We start from the raw sequence: 17,823 nt of genomic DNA, 5'->3' as shown, positions 1-17,823 counted from the left end.
AAAGCATTGTATCTCTTTATCAATGATAGTGTGTTTTATGAAGGCTATTATTAAATGGTGAAAAGATTATTTTTCCCTAAGGAATGTAAAACATTTTCTATTCATGTTGTATGGAATCTGAAGACCGCACAAAGTATCCACTTCAGATTCCATACAACATGAATAGAAAATGTTTTACATTCCTTAGGGAAAAATAATCTTTTCACCATTTATTAATAGCCTCCATAAAACACACTATCATTGATACTGGGTGAATGGCTATGGATGACACATGGTGTCTTGTCATGCATTTGGAATCTAGATTGAAATGTTTGGGGTTAGTCTATCTTCCTAAGTAAGCTACTCAAGAGTGTAGTTTGTTAAAACCATTGTTACTTATTTACAGTTCTATGTACATCTTAGGGACTCTGCACAAGTTTGGACTTCTCCTCCCTCCAGATCTCTGACACTTAGCCATTTTGTCGTTACATCATAGATATATCAGCATCAGGTGCTTCTAATGTTCACCCTTTACTCCACATCTCCCACAATTATTTATATCAATTATATGCATCCTCCTAAATCTCACCCTAAAATTTCAGACATCACAGGGCAAGTCTCTCGGGTGCCTTGACCAATCTCCCTGGATCTTGTTCTCATCTCTTTCTGAGGTTGAGTACATTATGCACTCTCTCTTTGTTCAATATGAGTGTCCTTCTCCTGGGCAGTTGTGGAGCTTTGTCTTGTTTCTTGTTCCTTAAGTCTGTTTGGATCTGAATAGTAAGCCCAAATTTATTTCGGCTTTCTTTCTAAGGATATTAAGGTATGGTTCCTCCTTATGTTTCCCTGGTCCGTCTCATGCTTATAAAATCTCAGTTGTATAGCTCTTCCCATTATTATGCCTTCTTTCTGTTGGTCTTGTATCCAAACTCTTTCCCTGGGCAGCAGCAGTGATAAGTCTCATACCATGTATCTGAAGTTGAACTTATGAGCTTGTTTGTGTTTCTATGTGTCTCCTTATGAGCTGTCTCTGTTCCTCCTCATATTTTTAACTTTCTCATGGTTATTTGACGTGATATTTGGTTCTATTTTTGTTGCAGAGTGGGAAGTTGTGTTCTCAATCATCTTCCCATCAGCAAGTCTGATGATGAGAACCCATTTTGTCGTGGTGAAGTTTGATAAGTAAGAAGGGTTAAGTTGAGATCCTTATTATTTTCATCAAGTTTTGATTGTTCGACAGCCTCTTTCAGCTTCTCCATGCACCTGAAGATATCAAAGTGAGCTAGTCATATGGGTGAATCCATATTCCTCCTCAAGGTCATGGAATAATTCATTAGCAAATTATGGGTCATTGTCTCACACTGTAATGTTCTAGATGCTATGCGTTGCATAGATTCTCTTCAGTGAGTGAATGACTGTTTCCACAGTGATGTTGTGCAATCTGTTCACTTCAATTGATCTGGAGTAGGAATCAATGACAATAAGGAATATCTGAGCTTTAAAATCAATTAAATTAATTAAATCCATACTCAGGTGTTCCCACAGCCTTGATGGAAAAGTGAAGGGTGACAGTGGTTCTCTTTGCTCTTGGCTATTCACTGCTCATGTAAGACCATATGAAATTAGTTCTTCAATAAAATTAGTGTGGCCTGGCCATCAGACTGATTGCTGGGCTCTTGCTTGACATTTTGCTATCCCTAAGCGACCTTGATGATTTTTTTGGAGAATATCAAACAGAAGTGTTCTCGGAATAACTATTCTGTCACTAAAAACTAGAGGATCATCAATGATTGTGAGCTGCTTTCTCTATTTGAAGTACTGCCAGGGAATTGGGTTGTTAGGAGTAAAACCTGGTTATTCTTCCAGACCATATCCCTTTATCTGGACACGATTGTCATCTTGCTGTTATGCAAGTTTTATCTCCTACAGCTTCTTTGCAGTAGCTGAAAGGTGTTAGGTAATGAGTGGTGTATATGCTTCCACCTCCTCTAGTTTGATTTCGCCAACTGGTATTCTTGATGGTGCATCTGCTTGATGGTGCATCTGGTATTTCCCTTGCATATACTTAGTTATTGAATCATACCTCATTAGTTTGAGTCTGAAGCGTTGAATTTTAGTTGGCATCTTTGCAATCTCTGAATCCTTCATATTCAGAAGAGTGATTAATGCCTTATAATCAATTTCAATTTTAAACTGCAATCCCGTTCACGTAGTCTGAGACCTTCATGCATACCCATGTTGCTGTCAATGCTTCCTTCCCAATAGTAGCATATATTTTTTCTGTGGCTGTGAGTGATTTTGAGGCTTAACAACTGGTCTACATTTACTGTCTCTTTGTACTTGGAATACAATTGCGCTCAGACCTGCAGATAATGCATCTGGTGCTACTATGGTATTCTGGATTGTAGTGTACAAAAATTCCTGGACAAATTAGAGGATTTTTGATCTTCTGAAATGATCTTACTAGTCCACATTTCCAGAATCACTGTTGACTTTGTCTGAACAGCTATATCAATGGCTCATTGGTTTCTGCTAAATTTGGTAGGAAATTGTCCACAGGATTAACCACTCCTAGGAATGTCTGTAGCTCTGAAATGTTCCTGGGTTGTGGAAACTCTCTGATCATCTTTGTTTTCTGCGGGGCAGCTGTTATCCCTGATGCTTGCGTGATGTGCCCTAAAAATTTGATCATAGGGTTTGCAAATTCATATTTCTCACCCAATACCAAACCTGCATCCTACAGAACTTTCAGGGCTGCTCTCATTCGACAGTCATGATCTTCCTTCATGGAGCCTTGCACAAGTATATCGTCCATATGGCATATTACTCCTTCCATACATTCTAGGGTCTGAGACATCGTTCTTTGGGAGATTTCTGGAGCAGATGCAATTCCAAATGGTAGTCTATTAAAGCAACACTGACCAAATGGTGTTATAAAAGTAGTCAGCAGTCTGCATTCTTTGGCAAGACTCTCATCCACTGATGCCATGGGGTGGGTCTCACATTCCACTGATTGGTTTAGTTGAGTCAAATCCACACAAATGCTTATTGAGCCATTTGGCTTTGCTATAGTGACCATTCCAGAACACCACTTTGTTGGTATGGTTATTGGAGAGATAACCCCCTGCTATACCATGTGCTCAATTTCACTCTTGACTTTGACCAAGGGTGGATGAGGGACCTTCCTCGGTGTGAAGAGGCAAATTGATTTAGCATCAGCTCTTTGTGTAACATGGTATTTGGTTTTCAGTTTTCTCAAGCCTGTAAATAATCTTGGAAATGTATTCGTGAATATGATACTATACTGCTCATCAGCAATTTTGTCAACTTTATAGATCAGCTTCAATTGTAAGCATGCCATCCTGCTTAATAACAATGATTCTTGGTTTCGTATGACATACAGAGGTTCAACGATTTCTCTATCCGTGTATTTTAATTTTGTGAGATATTGTCCAATGGCTTTCAGTGTAGTTCCATTTGGCCTTGCAACTGGATTGATGCAGGCTATAGTGTAATGTGCTTAAGCCATTTTTCTTCATCAGAAAAGATTGAAACACTTGCCCCTGTGTCTAATTTTAAACCCCATGAGCTTAATGTTCCTGCATTTATTTTTTTGTTTTATTTACTTCTCCTTAGGAAAGTTATTTTCTTTTTCTGTGGTTCTTTCACTTCATGTATGTGGTATGGTGTTAGCTCCTTTGTGCTTTTTACAGGCTATTGGTGTTTTAGGTCAGCAGATAATTTTAAAATGTCCCAACTTCCAACAGTTTTGGCACTCTACTCCCCTTGCTGTGTATTCTTCTCGATTGTGCAGGTTTCTACCACCACACCAAAATCATTTCAAGATGGCACTTGGCATATGTTTGCCCATTTTCATGGGCTTCTGTTTTGGTGCACCTTCCCTCTTCATGCCTACATATTGAATGGCCTTACTCATTCATTTCCAAGGAACCTCACTTTCCATGCGAACAAACACTCTATTTTGTTTTCTGAGCTCAGTTTGCCTCATGATTTATACTGCCTTAATTAAAATTAAATCTTCTGTCATTTGCAAGAGATCTGATAGAGCTTCACCTAGGACCCCAACTAATATGCACTCAAAATCCATTCTTCCCTCAATATTCTGTGGCCGCAATTTTCGTAAGTCTGTATAGGTTGTCCATGAATGAATCCCAGCCTTTGTCTTCACTTGTTAAATTTTGCCTGATCTATAATTTGTGATGAAAGTAAAAGAATTTTCAACATATTTTGCTGGTTTATTGTGAATAGGTGTTTGGGCGTAAGTATAGTTGGGTCTGTGTGTGATTTAATTACATTTTGTAGTCAAGCAGACTGCAAGCTTTAAGTTATGAAAATAAGCTAGGTGCTTGACATGCTAATGAGTAAACATGGTTGCTGGCTTAGCATGTTAAGGTGTGAAGGGAATTTGCATTTTTATATAAATGAAGGAATATTTGGATTTCAAGGAGATCTTACTCTGTTTACAACTAGCCAGATAAGCAAGGGTAAGGAATGTGTTTATTTTTTCCCAAAGGTTATTGACAATATTTAGTGGCAACATGAAAGTTTTAATAATATGATGAAGTAACTGTTTCAAAGACATCTGGAACAATAGAATTTACATATTAAAAAGAGAGAAACATATATAAAGGAGAATTGAAGGTGATGTGTCAGAAGGTCATGTAAGATCTAAATGGGGTATGTGAAATAGCCTTAATGAAGCCTCCAGCATTTGTGCACAAGCCTGCAGTCCAACAAAACTGAAGTTGGGGAAAAGTCATTTGGAATTCCACTGTCTGGGGTATTGTGTTAACTTGCTGAGTTTGTTCTAAAATCTAATATCTATTTTGGACTGTTGCCTTAAAGGGAGTGTAACTGGGAGTCAGGTTAATTAGGAACTTTAAGAGCAATTTGTAAAATTATGTACGTGTTTGAAATCTTTTATATTTTGCTAATAAATATTTCAATTTAATTTTTAAAATATCTAAAGGTCTTGGTGGACTTATCATGGTTGAATTCAGTGTATGTATCTCAGAATAAATACAACTTGCAAAACCACAGTGATAGCACAACGAAGTTTCCCTCATGGATTTGGTCTGCCTGGCACACATCATTTGCCACATCATAACAAATTAAAATTTTGCGAACCCTGAAATATGAATCAAATACCTGAAGGACATCACTGTAAGAGCTTGAAGTCACATTAATTCCTTGTTCACTATTATATCATTGGCAATTGCTCCAACTGCATAGTGTAAAGTACTGACCTGTTCCTTTTGTTCAAACCAGAAGTGGTTCTAGAGCTGGAAAGCCTTTTTCTCCAGTTGTCCCAGTGCTGAGTTTAGTGTAAGTGTTTAACACTTTGGAAAGGTTCTGGGAGTGGCACTGTAGATTCCATGCTTATACCAATCTCTGGACTTGTTGCTGATTCACTCATGTTGCTTGTTGATTCTGGTCTGTGCTCAATGTTATCCAGAATCTAGGTCTGTGTCTAAGTTTGCTTCTACTGCACCAATAATGCTCAGAATTTTTTCGTAAGATTTCAAACCATTCCTTTCATCATCCTTTCAAGAATTTGTAGGCCTGTTAAGCCTGTAGTCTTTTTTTGGAGTTTTTCTGGGTTTTATTCCTTGTTATTTGCTGCCACCATGCTTCATTCTGTGTTTGGTGTCTAGATGCCGTTCTTCAGGGTTTGTCTATTTTCCTGAAATAACCTACTCAAGACTATAGTTTGTTGAAACCATTATTATTTATTTACAGCTCTATGTACATCTTAAGAACTCTGGATGAGGTTGGAGTTCTCCTGGTCTCTGTTAATTAGCCATGTGTCATGACATGATGGTTACATCAGCATCAAGCGCTTCTTATGTTGGCCCTTTACTCTACAAATGGTGATGCATGGAGAGGCATTGGGTGGGTGGGGGATATGAAAAGGTGAGTGGTGAGGTTTAGGGGGCCATTAACCACAGCTGTTTCCACCCAGAACCAAGGCAGACCCTCTCACCGGCTGACAGCACACTGCACTTTTCCTGCACTGGTTTGTGGCTCACAAACTGCACTATAAACCCTACCCTTGTGGGAAAACACAAAAACCCTGCGGAATATTACACTTCAGTTGTGAATGCAGTTTGTGAGCTGTGAAATGGTTGACTTGCAAAACACATTCCCAAGAAGAAAATCAAAGACTTTACTGTTTACAACGAGAGCTGAGAAAGCTGCATAGATCGACACATCCAGAGGTATCAATTGAATAAAAAGATTCAAGTAACTGCATGATGCATTATACTTCCTTCTCCCTAGCTAGTTTCTTTAACTTTCTCCTTTCCTAAAGGCATTGAGACCTTGCTGGAGTGTGGTTCCACTGGCCATTCTACATGCCTGGAATTTCCACAATGAGTTCTCTGAATTACTTTGTGCCAAATTACAGTTTAAATAGCTGAAGTGATGTTAATTGTCAACCCATAAATGACCCATTATCCCTACTCTCTGTTTCCTGTTAGCTAACCAGTCCTCAATCTGTGCTAATATGTTTCAGCCAACATCATGAGCTCTTAATTTGTATGATAACTTTTAATGTGGCACCTTATCGAATGCCTTTTGCAAATCCAAGTACACCACATCTTTGGGTTCTTTATCCAGCTTGTTTGTTACTTTCTCAAAGAACTCAAATAAATTAGTAAAACATGATTTCCCTTTCACAAAACCATCCTGACTGCCTTATTTGATTATGATTTTCTGAATGTCCTGCTATTACCTCCTTATTAATAGATTCTAACATTTTCTGGATGAAAATGTTAGGCTTACTGGCCTATAGTTTTCTGCTTCTTGTCTCCCTCCTTTCTTGAATTAAGGTATATCATTAGCCATTTTCCAATCCCCTGGAGCCTTTCCAGGATCTAGGGGATTTTGGAAGACCACAACAAATACATCTACTATCTCTGCAGTGATTTTTTAAAGACACTATAATGCAAGTCATCAGCTCCAGCGGACTTGTCAGCCTTTAGTTCTAAAAGCTTTCCCAGGACCTTTTTCCTTGTAGTTGCAACTGGTTTCACTTCCCCCATCCCTTTTACCTCTTGATTTTCAAGCATTGGTTTGTTTTTTGTGTCTTCTACAGTAACTACATACAAAAAATATCTGCTCAATACCTCCAGAATTTCCTTTTTTCCATTAATAATTCCCCAGATTCACTCCCTCGGGGGCCAAAGCTTACTTTAGTTACTCTTTTCCTTTTTAAATACTTTTAGAAACTCTTACTATCTGTTCTTTGTATTGCTAGCTAGCTTTCTCTCAACTTCAATTTCTTTTTCCTCATTTGTATTTGATCATTCTTTGCTGGTTTCCAAAATCTGTCCAATCTTCTGACCAACCACTCATCTTTGCAGTATTGTATGGTTTTTCTCTCAATTTTGTGTTATCCTTAATTCCCTTAGTTAGCTACGGGTGGTGCATTTTTCTCATAGGGTCTTTCTTTCTCAATGGAGTCTGAATGACCTTTTTTTCCCAATATGAAAACATAAAATGCTGGAAAAACTCAGCAGATCTGACAGCATCTGTGGAGAGAGAAACAGAGTTAACGTTTCGAGTCCATATGACTCTTCTTCTCCAGGGACAGCAAAGACAACTTTGATGCCAGGAACCACCCTGGTTGAAATTAACTTACTCTGTACAATCTTGTTTGAACCTATGACCTTTCTTGCCTGTTTCATCTGTTCACTGGATAAAATGGCCAACCAGAACTATATTTTTCAATTACATTGTGCTGGCAAAAGAATAATGTAGCTTAACAACAACAATAAATTGCACTTATATAGCACCTTTAATATAGGAGTGTCTTAAAGGATGAAAGAGAGATAGTGAGGTGGAAATGTTGAGAGAAAAAACTCCAGTCTTAGGGCCTTAACAGCTGAAAGTACAGCCACCAAAAGTAAAGTGCTTTACTGTCAGGGATGCTTAAGTGGCCAGAATTGTAGGATTGCAGGTATCTTGGAGGGTTGTAGGGCTGCAGGAAGTTACAAAGACAGAGAAGAGTGAAGCCAGGGAGGGATTTGAAAACAAGGATGATAATTTTGAAATTGAAGCATTGTTTAAAGGAAGTCATTATAATTCAGCAAACACAGGGGTAATGAGTGAACAGGACTTGGTGCGAGTTTGGATACAGGCAGCAGAGTTTTAGATAAGCTCAAGTTAATTGAAGTGGAAGATGAAAGGCCAATCCAGAAATGAATATGAATAGTCAAATTTAGAGGTAACAAATGGATGGATGAGCGTTTCAGCAGCAGATGTGCTGCAGCAGGAGCAGAGTTGGACAATGATACAGAGATGGAAATAGGTGGACTTAGTGACAGAGTGGATGTGTGATTGGAAGCTCATCTCACAGTTAAATATGGAACCAAGGTTGCAAACAATCTAACTCAGCCTCAGACCATTGCCAGTAAGAGGGATGGAGTCAATACAAGTTTTACTGCAAGTATTTTGCCTGTTTATATTCACACTGTACTGGTGCGATGTGAAGTGCTTGCTTTCCAGTCACCTTAGTCTAGAAGCATATCAACCTTCATTGACAATTTTAATTATGGCAAGATGTTTCACGCAAAACAATTTCCCATTAAAAATAAACATTAATCATAGTTCCATGCTATCTCCTGTACGTGGCTTCTGAAGTGGGTTTTCATGCAGATGTAGTGAACATCAATGCAAACACATTGCTCCCTCAGCCTCATGCAAAATAAACATGCAAGAATGATTTAAAAAGTCAGACCTGATTTCTCTCATAGGTTTTGATGTGAACTTTTTTAATAGCAGTTTTCCTCATTCTTGCTCCAAAAAAATCAAGTCACTTTCAGTGCTGACGATAAGAACAGTAAGGATACCCATGCACACTCTCACAAAGCTGTATCCATCACAATGACTAGCAACAAAACATTAAACAAGGATAAAGCACAAAAAACGCATACAGAGAACACATCACAAATGACACAGACTCATTTCACTATTCCTCTAGAAAAGGTAACAAAAAGGTAGACTCACAGATAGAAAACTTGTTGCTGTTGTCTTTCCCTGGGAACAATTTAACTCCTCTAGATTTAAAATCTATGGACTTTTTCACTATTTAGAAAAACAAACAAAAATATACATCAGAAGAAACAATTTAAAATGAAGCTATTTTCCTTTAAAATAATCTTGTTATTTAATATGCTGCAGTGTTGATGGGATGCAGTTTATTGCAAAAAATAAAGAAACGTTGTAATTCACAAGTAGAATAATACTTATTCATTTTTTAAAAATCTCCAATTAAAGATAACTTCAATGAAGAAAAATGGTGCATCGTTTTTCTTCAGTTCCTTTATCATATGATATGGAAAAGGCAAAGAACGATTTTGACCCTCAATAGAGCTCAAGGGCGAAATTTTCAGGAAATTTCCCGACTCGGTAGACCTGCCTCAGTTTCAAGTGCCCAGTCACACACAATTTTCCTTCTGAGTGGGAGGGTGAAGGATAGACTCAGGCCTGCTGACCCTATAAACAGATTCTAGGTGGCCATGGGGGCAAGCGGGTGCCGAGTGGGCTGCTTAGAAGACACGTCTCGGTTCTCTGGGACTTTGTCCCAGTTATAATATAAGTGTTTAGGCCCTCTAGCCTTCACCCCTCAAATTATCTCACCCCTCTTTCACTGTTCATGGTCCCTTATATTGTTCATGCCAACTCAATGCCAACGCACACCCTTCCATGTCCATTAACAACATGTACATAACTAACAAGCCATATAATAACAATGACTGAGACAATAAACCACCCATTCAGAAATGCTCTTTGAAAAAAAACTGCTGCTCCTATAACCCTATAAAAGTGTGAATCAGGCAGACCAAGTATCAATAACAGAGCCTTCAAATATTTCACACCTCTTAAACTTGTCCAAATAGACATTGAGATAGTGACATAAGAAATCTCAGAAATAATAAATTATTATAATCACTTAAAGATGGCAATTAAGGGAAGTCAATGATTCACTTCACTTGTCAAAACAGATTCCCTGATGAGCTAATGATTTTATTGGCCCGGGCTCTCAGAGAAGCATGCATAATGAGGACAGGTGAAAACCAAGGTGTCTGGTCATGTATCGGGGTGTGATTTGGCATTGAGTTGGCATGGAAAGGCCATGGGGAGTGGATGGGGGACATGGGTAAGACATTTTGAACTTACCTTTCAAAATGTCCCCAAATCCAGATTATGGTTCGTGACTCCTCAGAGGGGCCATGAACCACAAATCATGTGGTAGGTTTGATGGGGGCGGAGGTTCCATAAAATTACCAGTGTGGCCTTCCGCTGCACTCCCCACTCAACCTGACCCGTCCACAACTTTACATGGATCGAGCGAAGTCTAGGGCAGCCCATCTGCCCACACCCAGTTAAGGCCCTTAAGTAACCAATTATTGGCCATTTAAGTGCCACTTCCCATCCAGCCTCAATTTTGAGGCAGGCAGAAGGAGTTCAAGGGTGGAGGGGTGGTCCGGCAGGTTCTCAGGCCTCTGGTGGGAAGGAGGGTGCTTCTCTCAAGGTCCTCCTTTCCTTATCAGGCGCCCGAAGTGTGCCTTCCTCCACTGGTCTCTCCATCAAGACTCTGAGTCACCTTTCCCAACCCCCTGACTCTTACCTCACCTCTCCACCCCGCTTTGAGAATCTCCTCACTTACCTGGTCCTAGACTCCAGGACTTGCAATCTAGGAGACTGCTTGTAGTCCCAGTTCTGGCCTCTGCTGCGACTGGCATTGCTGGGGTGACAGAGCTGCCATCCAATCAGATTGGCTGGCAGTTTTCTGAGTTGGGTTAAATGGCCATGGCGCTGTTGTGATCAGCAGGGATTCATTCCCCACTGTCTCTGCAGGTGGCGGAGCAGGAAACTGCGCCAGTTGAAAAATCTTGCCCCGAAACTGACCCGACTCCACAAAAATTACGGGTGGGCTAGGAGAATGCCTAACCCTGCAATGGAGCTGGCCAGGTTGGGAATGCAAGGTGTGGGCTCGCTACCATGCCCTTATCCCACACTAGTGAAAATTGCTGGCATCGGGGAATGGGGGTAGGTATTCCAGAATCCCTGCACGCCAATTTTAAATGGCTCCAGAGTCTTCCTGACTCCGCGAAAAGCCAACCCCAAGAATCTGTTGTGCTGCTCTCCTTGTGATTGTAAATCCAGAGAAAGGATATCATCCAGTTAACACGAAACAGGATAGTTTGAAAATGCAAAGATCAAAACAAACACACAACTGTACTTGTCCAGTTTATTTTTCACGAAGTAATGAACATTCTGGGCATACATGAATTATTCCACTTCATAAACCTATTGCACGCAAGTTTTGTCGATGCTTTCGGATAGAAAAATGTGTATTTTGAAAGCTGCCAAGTTCACTTAGTAGGTTATAGATTATTTTACAGTATTAAAGACAAGGGCTCCAATCTTGCAAGGATGTTTGGATGCTATATTGATAATTGTCACCACAATGAGATTTAATTAGCACCTGAAGTGGCAATATCCATGAGAAATATTCTAGTTTATATTTTCAATATTACATTATTACTATGCTTGATCGTCATGTGCACAATGATACATTTCTTGATAATGACAAACTTTCAGACCTTTTTTCTACAATTGCTTTGTGTTTCAGATAATTTGCTTCATTTATTTAGGATAACACATTGATTTTATATTTATATATTTGTTGCATAAAGAAGCCAGTTTCAGAAGTTTAGTGGCACAGCACATTGAAAGGGTAATGTGCTACGCTTTATGAGGGTAATAGAAAATATTTCATAATCACAGTTCCCTACATGGTGTGCCCCTGGCATTGGTCATCCTGATGTGGAGAAGCACCTTGTAAGAGTTAGCCATTTCCTGAAGGAAACTGATGGGTAAATTATCCTGAATTATGCATATGATTCTCATAAAGGTCAGCTGCAAATTGGTGCAGACTTCAGGTCAGGCCATTCACCTGCTTGTTTGGTTAGAGGAAATCCACTACAATCATATGGTCAGTTTCATTCAGTTTCCAATGGTGTTTTGGTATATGAACAGGATTAATTTAAACATGCCTTTGTGAAATCACTTGCATTGCTGGAGTTTCATATTTTGCTTGATTGCATAAAAAATTGTGAGAAAAGTGCATTGTCAAAAGTTTGGAACAAATGAAAACATAAATGTCTGAGCTGTGAATTTTTATAGCTATAGTTCTAGAAAGGTAGTGCACACTTTTACATAATCTTGGCCACAGCTTTGTTTTTCATAGTAATTGTATTCATAGATAAATGTTCAAAAATCATATCTATTAAGAATAAACACAAAACTAAACCTATGGGTAGAAATGCAGAACCTGTATCTTGAGGGGAGAATTTTCTCCCTGTTGTGGGGGGGCGGGGAGGGGGGAGCTGGTGGATGCCATTTTACGTGGGCGGGCCAATTAAGGCCCGCCCAGCATGACGCGTGCCCGGAAGCGCTTCCTGTGCAGGCGGGGGGGTTGCCTGAGTCAGGCCAACCTTAAGGTTGGACGGGCAACTCAGTTTATTGCTTTAATTGATATTTAAATGGCCTTAATAGGCCCTTGACAGTTCAACGGGCGTGCAGCTGGCTTGGGTGCGCAGCCGCCAAACAGAAAATCTGAATGACGTGTGGTGGCGTCGGGGCGCGCGCCCAATGTCACCGTGTGTCATTTTACATGTTGGCGAGCGGGACCTGCCACCCCACTCGCTGACCTGAAAATTCTGGCCTAAGTGTTTGATAGCTTAATGAATGGATTTATGAAAGGGAAAGGGTTTATGAAAAGGAAATCATGTTTGACAAATCTACTGGAGTTTTTTGAGGGCATAATTCACAGAATAGGTAACAGATAACCAGTGGATATGATGTATTTAGATTTTCAGAAAGCTATTGATAAAGTCCTACATAAGAGGTTAGTGTGTTAAATTAAAGCACATGGGATTGGGGGGCATATATTGGCATGGATTGATAATTGGTCAGCAGACATTAAACAGGGAATAGGAATAAATGGCTCTTTTTTCGGAGTGGCAGGTGGTGACGAGTGGGATACCGCAGGGATCAGTGTTTGAGCCCCAGCTATTCACAATATATATCAACGATTTGGAGGAGGGAACCAAATGTAATATTTCTAAGTTTGCTGATGACATGAAACTTGGTGAGAATGTAAGCAAAGAGCCTTCAAGGTGATTTAGGCAGGTTGAGTTATTGGGCAAATACATGGCAGATGCAGTATAATGTGGATAAGTGTGAAGTTATCCACTTTGGTTGGAAAAACAGAATGGCAAAGTATTATTTAAATATTGATGTACAAAGGGATTTGGGTGTCCTTGTACACCAATCACTGAAAGCAAGCATGCAGGTGCAGCAAGCAGTTAAGAAGGTAAATGGTATGTTGGCCTTCATTGCAGGAGGACTTGAGTACAGGAGCAAGGATGTCTTACTGCAGCTGTACAGGGCCTTGGTGAGACTACACCTAGAGTATTGTGTGCAGTTTTGGTTTCCTTACCTAAGAAGGAATATACTTGCCATAGAGGGAGTGCAGCAAAGTTTTACCAGACTGATTCCTGGGATGGCAGGATTCTTATATGAGGAGAGATTGGGCTGACTAGGCCTGTATTCACTGGAGTTCAGCATAATGAGAGGAGATCTCACTGAAACATATAAAATTCTGACAGAGATGAATAGACTGGATGCAGGAATGATTTTTTTCCTTTGGCTGGGAGTCTAGAATGAGGAGTCACAATCTCAGGATACAAGATAGACCAATTAGGACCGAGATGAGGAGAAACTTCTTCACTCAGAGGGTGGTGAACCTAAGGAATTCTCTGTCACAGGAGGCTGTGGAGGCCAGGTCACTGAATATAGTTAAGAAGGAAACAGATAGATTTCAGGACTCTAAAGGCGTCGAGGGGTGTAGGGAGAGGGCAGGAATATAGCATTGAGATAGAGGATCAGCCATGATCATGTTGAATGGCGGAGCGGGCTTGAGGGGCTGAATGACCTTCTCCTACTCTTAGTTCCTATGTTTCTATGAACTGTACAATTTGTATGACAATAATTTAAGTTTAAAGCTGCAATCAATCATTTTAAAGTGATAACGTGTCACATTAAACTTATTCAAAATGAATGTAGAAGTAAGCCCAATACACAATTGGATACGATGTTATGACAGATTTGTGGAGTTTCTTAATTCTTTGATCAGATGTGAGCATTGCTAGCAAGGCCAGCATTTGTTGCCCATCCCTAACAGCCCTTGAACTGAGTGGCTTGCTATGCTATTTAGAGCAGTTAAGAGTCAACCATGTTGCAGTGGATCTGAAGTCACATATAGGCCAGACCAGGTCAGGATGATAAATTTCCTTCCCTAAAGAACATTAGTGAACCAGGTGGGTTTTTAGAACAATTGATGATAGTTTCATGGCACTGTTTCTAGGACTAACTTTCAATTCAATTTGATTAATTGAATTTCAATTCCACAAGCTGCTGTGTTAGGATTGAAACCACATTCCCCCCACCATCCCCACCACCAGCCCACCCTGAATATTAGCCTGGGCCTTTGGATTATGAGTCCATTGGTATTACCACTATGCCACCATTTTCCCTCAAGTAAAGACTGAGGTAGTGGTAACAGGTACTGGTGTTCATAAACTGCACACATGTGGCTATTAAGGTCCCCTCAGACCATCCAGCAGTATTCATCAATTGAAGAAGATTCCACTCTAGTAATGTGCAGATACTAAACAACTTTGATATGCAAGATTATTATGCTTGCCTGTGCAAGAGATCCAAGAAACTGCCATGATGCCTTCATCTGGTCAAGTCTCCCACAGATATAAACACCTCCAAGCAGAGTTCCTGGATGGCTCCTTGGAGACAAGGGCTGCTGTCTAAGTATGTGCCTGATGACAGCTGTAAGAAACTCTACCTTTGATGCTCAGAGTGGTACAACCAAAGTCACATGGGCACAAGAGTGGCCACTAAGCAAGCCATCTGGTTAGTGCAGGTGCGATTCAGGTGCCTGGACTGCTCTAGAGTGTGCTTCAGTATGCATCAGCAAGGGCTCCCATGACAGTGCTCTGATGCGCTTTCCACAACATTGTGCAGTGGAGAGGACTGAAGCTGTTTCAGCAGGAAATTGATGATTTCTCTGCCTCTTTAGAGAAGAGAAAGGTAGAGGAGGAGCCAAATGAGGAAAAGATGAGGAGAAGTCTGATATGGTGAGGGCATCTGCAGCCACTCACTGAGCTGCCAGAGATGCCCTGTTCAGGCTCTTCCAGGCACACTTTAGCTGAGACAGTGAAGTGATCTGCCACACCAATTTGGACACCATCGTGTCTAAGCCACCCCACCCCAACTACTCAGCCCTAGCACAAAGCAGGCCCATAGTCAAATCAATCTCTCTCACTGACACCATCACTGATCTTTTACTCTTGTCGTACAATTTTCTTCAAAGCTGAAGGCCTCTTGGCAGGTGGCAGGTAACAATGGGGAAGATGGGATAACGAAAACTTGAAATAAAGTTTATGGTTCACAAACATTTAACAGAACTGTGACAATGTCACATAGTGTTAAACGGCCATGCAATTGCATTTGTAAAATACAAATTCTTTCTCTTCCTTTTTTATTTTAATACTCCCACGTGGTGCTACCACTGTGGCTTCAGCAGAGCTACAGGAATGCTGCTTGTTCCCCTGCTCTGACTGCCCAGATTCTCATGGCTTGTGCCCTCTGGATTATGGAGTCCATGAGGGTCCCACCTAAGACTGCCCCACTTGCATCAGTGAAGGGGCAGACATGGCCATTGGGGTAGGAAGTAGCACGAGGGGCCCTGACTTTGGACTTCAGTGTGATGGAGGGGCACATGAGCCAGTGGTGAGGAGTGGAATTGCTTTGATCATGAACCCTTTTCTATCCTTGTTCTCATGGCCCACCTGCATTTCTCTGCTAGCCAAAAGTTGGAGACCATTTAGCTCCATTTTGGTTTAGTGCTGAATTTCTAAGGCAAAGCTCTCCTCCATGCCGTGTATGTATGCATTCTGTTGTCTGCCGCATCTGATGCCCCAAGTAGGTGACTAGTTTTTCCATGGAGGTGGTTATCAACACATAAGCCTGAGACTCCATGGCACTCACACTAAAGATGGATTCTTCCAATCTTTCTCTCCATTTGTGTGCCACTCCTCTGGAAAGGTTGATGGAACCTCACATTTTCTGCAACTGCTCCAGAATAGCCCTCTTTGTCTATTATTACCAAAGCTTAATGTCTGCATCCAGTCGAACAGAGCTTGTCAGGTCCAGCCCCCTATGACATAGACTACACTGCTGTCTCTGTCTCCAAAACCTGTTCCTGCTCACTTGTGATGTGTGGCTCACCATGTGACAATCCATCCACCTGCCTTGGAGACCCCACCGAGGTGTGTATAGCTGAGCTGGTGGAGGATTCACATTAGTCACATAACAGTGCTTCCCCAGAGTGAATAATCTGCTCTCTGAGGAGTTTTGACCCTCCTCAAGCACCATCTCCTGAGGGATCCTGCTAGACCTGTGGAAATTGAAAGACATGAATTAGAACTGACAAAGTGAGAGAATTCTCAATCATCATTCTGCAGATCATCATTTCTCATTGCCTGCTGATACTGAGTCAATGTGGGCTAGTACTGTATGCCATGCAGCTCTGTGATGTCTAATTCTGTCATCAGGTAGCTGGGAGACCCCCATCTCCGTATTACCAATGGCCTGGCACACTGAAACTCTCCTTATATCCAGCGTATCTCCTCTACAGCAGTGAGCGAAGGCAATGACTGGACGGCCACATCTGGTTCTCTTCCTGGTATTCTGTCCTCACATCTCCTGCAAGGAGAGAAAGAAGAGAGCTATGGATGTGAGCTATGGGAGAAGATGGAAGAACAACATTTGCACAGGATCAATGTGAGGGATGAGTGTTACACAACAATAAATTGTGGATGAGTGTCAGTGGCAGTTGTCAGGTGGGATGTGTGAAGGTGCCTCAGGATAGAGGGATGAGTGCACCTCCAAGGTGTGTTGGCCTGAGGAATGAAATGCAGAAGATAGGTGGGGAAGTCAAAATGACTGGGTGTATACTTGAACGTGGCATACCACTCACCTTTTCTGCCCTGATCAGGTCTTTGAACCTCTTGTGGCACTATATCCAGGAGCGAGGCACCACAGTCCTCCTACTGATTTATTCTGCCACTTGCAGCCAGGTCTGCTTGTTCTCTGAAGCAGGCTTCTTCCTCCCATCCATTGGGAAGATAATCTCACTGATGACCTCACAGTCTGAAATATCATGTCCAGGGATGCATGTGATAACCGTGGTGCAGCTTTCCCTCACTAACACTCCAGCTTTCTCTCTCTTGTAGAACGCTTCCATTCCAACCTTGCAGCATCCTTTAAATACTGAAGCTTCATCAGTCAGCTGTATGTTGTCATCACAACAAATTCTCAACTTGGTCATGAAACCCAGAAGTCAGATATGAAGGCCATGACTTTCTTGAAAAGGCACTGAGAAACTCGCTACTTAAACTTTTGGTTTCCCAACACACTGCTGACCTCCCAAGTGGGTTGGAAGGTTAACATTCAGACAAGTGGGAAAACAATTTTAGTTATATGGTTCGGTTATAAACTGGCATGATTTAACTGAAAAAACCTTGCATATCGATGTGATGATTTTCTCAGTGTGAATTGCTTTACAGTAAATAGATTTGGATTTTCTTTTATTCCTTTAGGGGATGTGGGCGTCACTGGCTAGGCCAGTGTTTATTGCCCATCCGTAGTTGCCCTTGAGAAGGTGATGGTGAG

General features: G+C 41.0%; 1 protein-coding gene across 1 annotated transcript in view; it reads right to left on the bottom strand.

The window, feature by feature from the left end:
• The window catches only part of csmd3b (CUB and Sushi multiple domains 3b), a 2,092,226-nt gene that overhangs the window by 1,029,162 nt on the left and 1,045,241 nt on the right, over positions 1 to 17,823 (bottom strand). Inside the window, exon 7 of the mRNA XM_041189252.1 lies at positions 9,010 to 9,087. Coding sequence (XP_041045186.1) covers positions 9,010 to 9,087 — 78 coding nt within the window. The remainder of the gene's footprint in view (positions 1 to 9,009; positions 9,088 to 17,823) is intronic.

The sequence above is a fragment of the Carcharodon carcharias genome, chromosome 6 (assembly GCF_017639515.1).
Source record: "Carcharodon carcharias isolate sCarCar2 chromosome 6, sCarCar2.pri, whole genome shotgun sequence".
In the NCBI taxonomy this organism is placed as follows: Eukaryota; Metazoa; Chordata; class Chondrichthyes; order Lamniformes; family Lamnidae; genus Carcharodon; species Carcharodon carcharias.
This window is presented reverse-complemented; position numbering and strand designations above follow the sequence as displayed.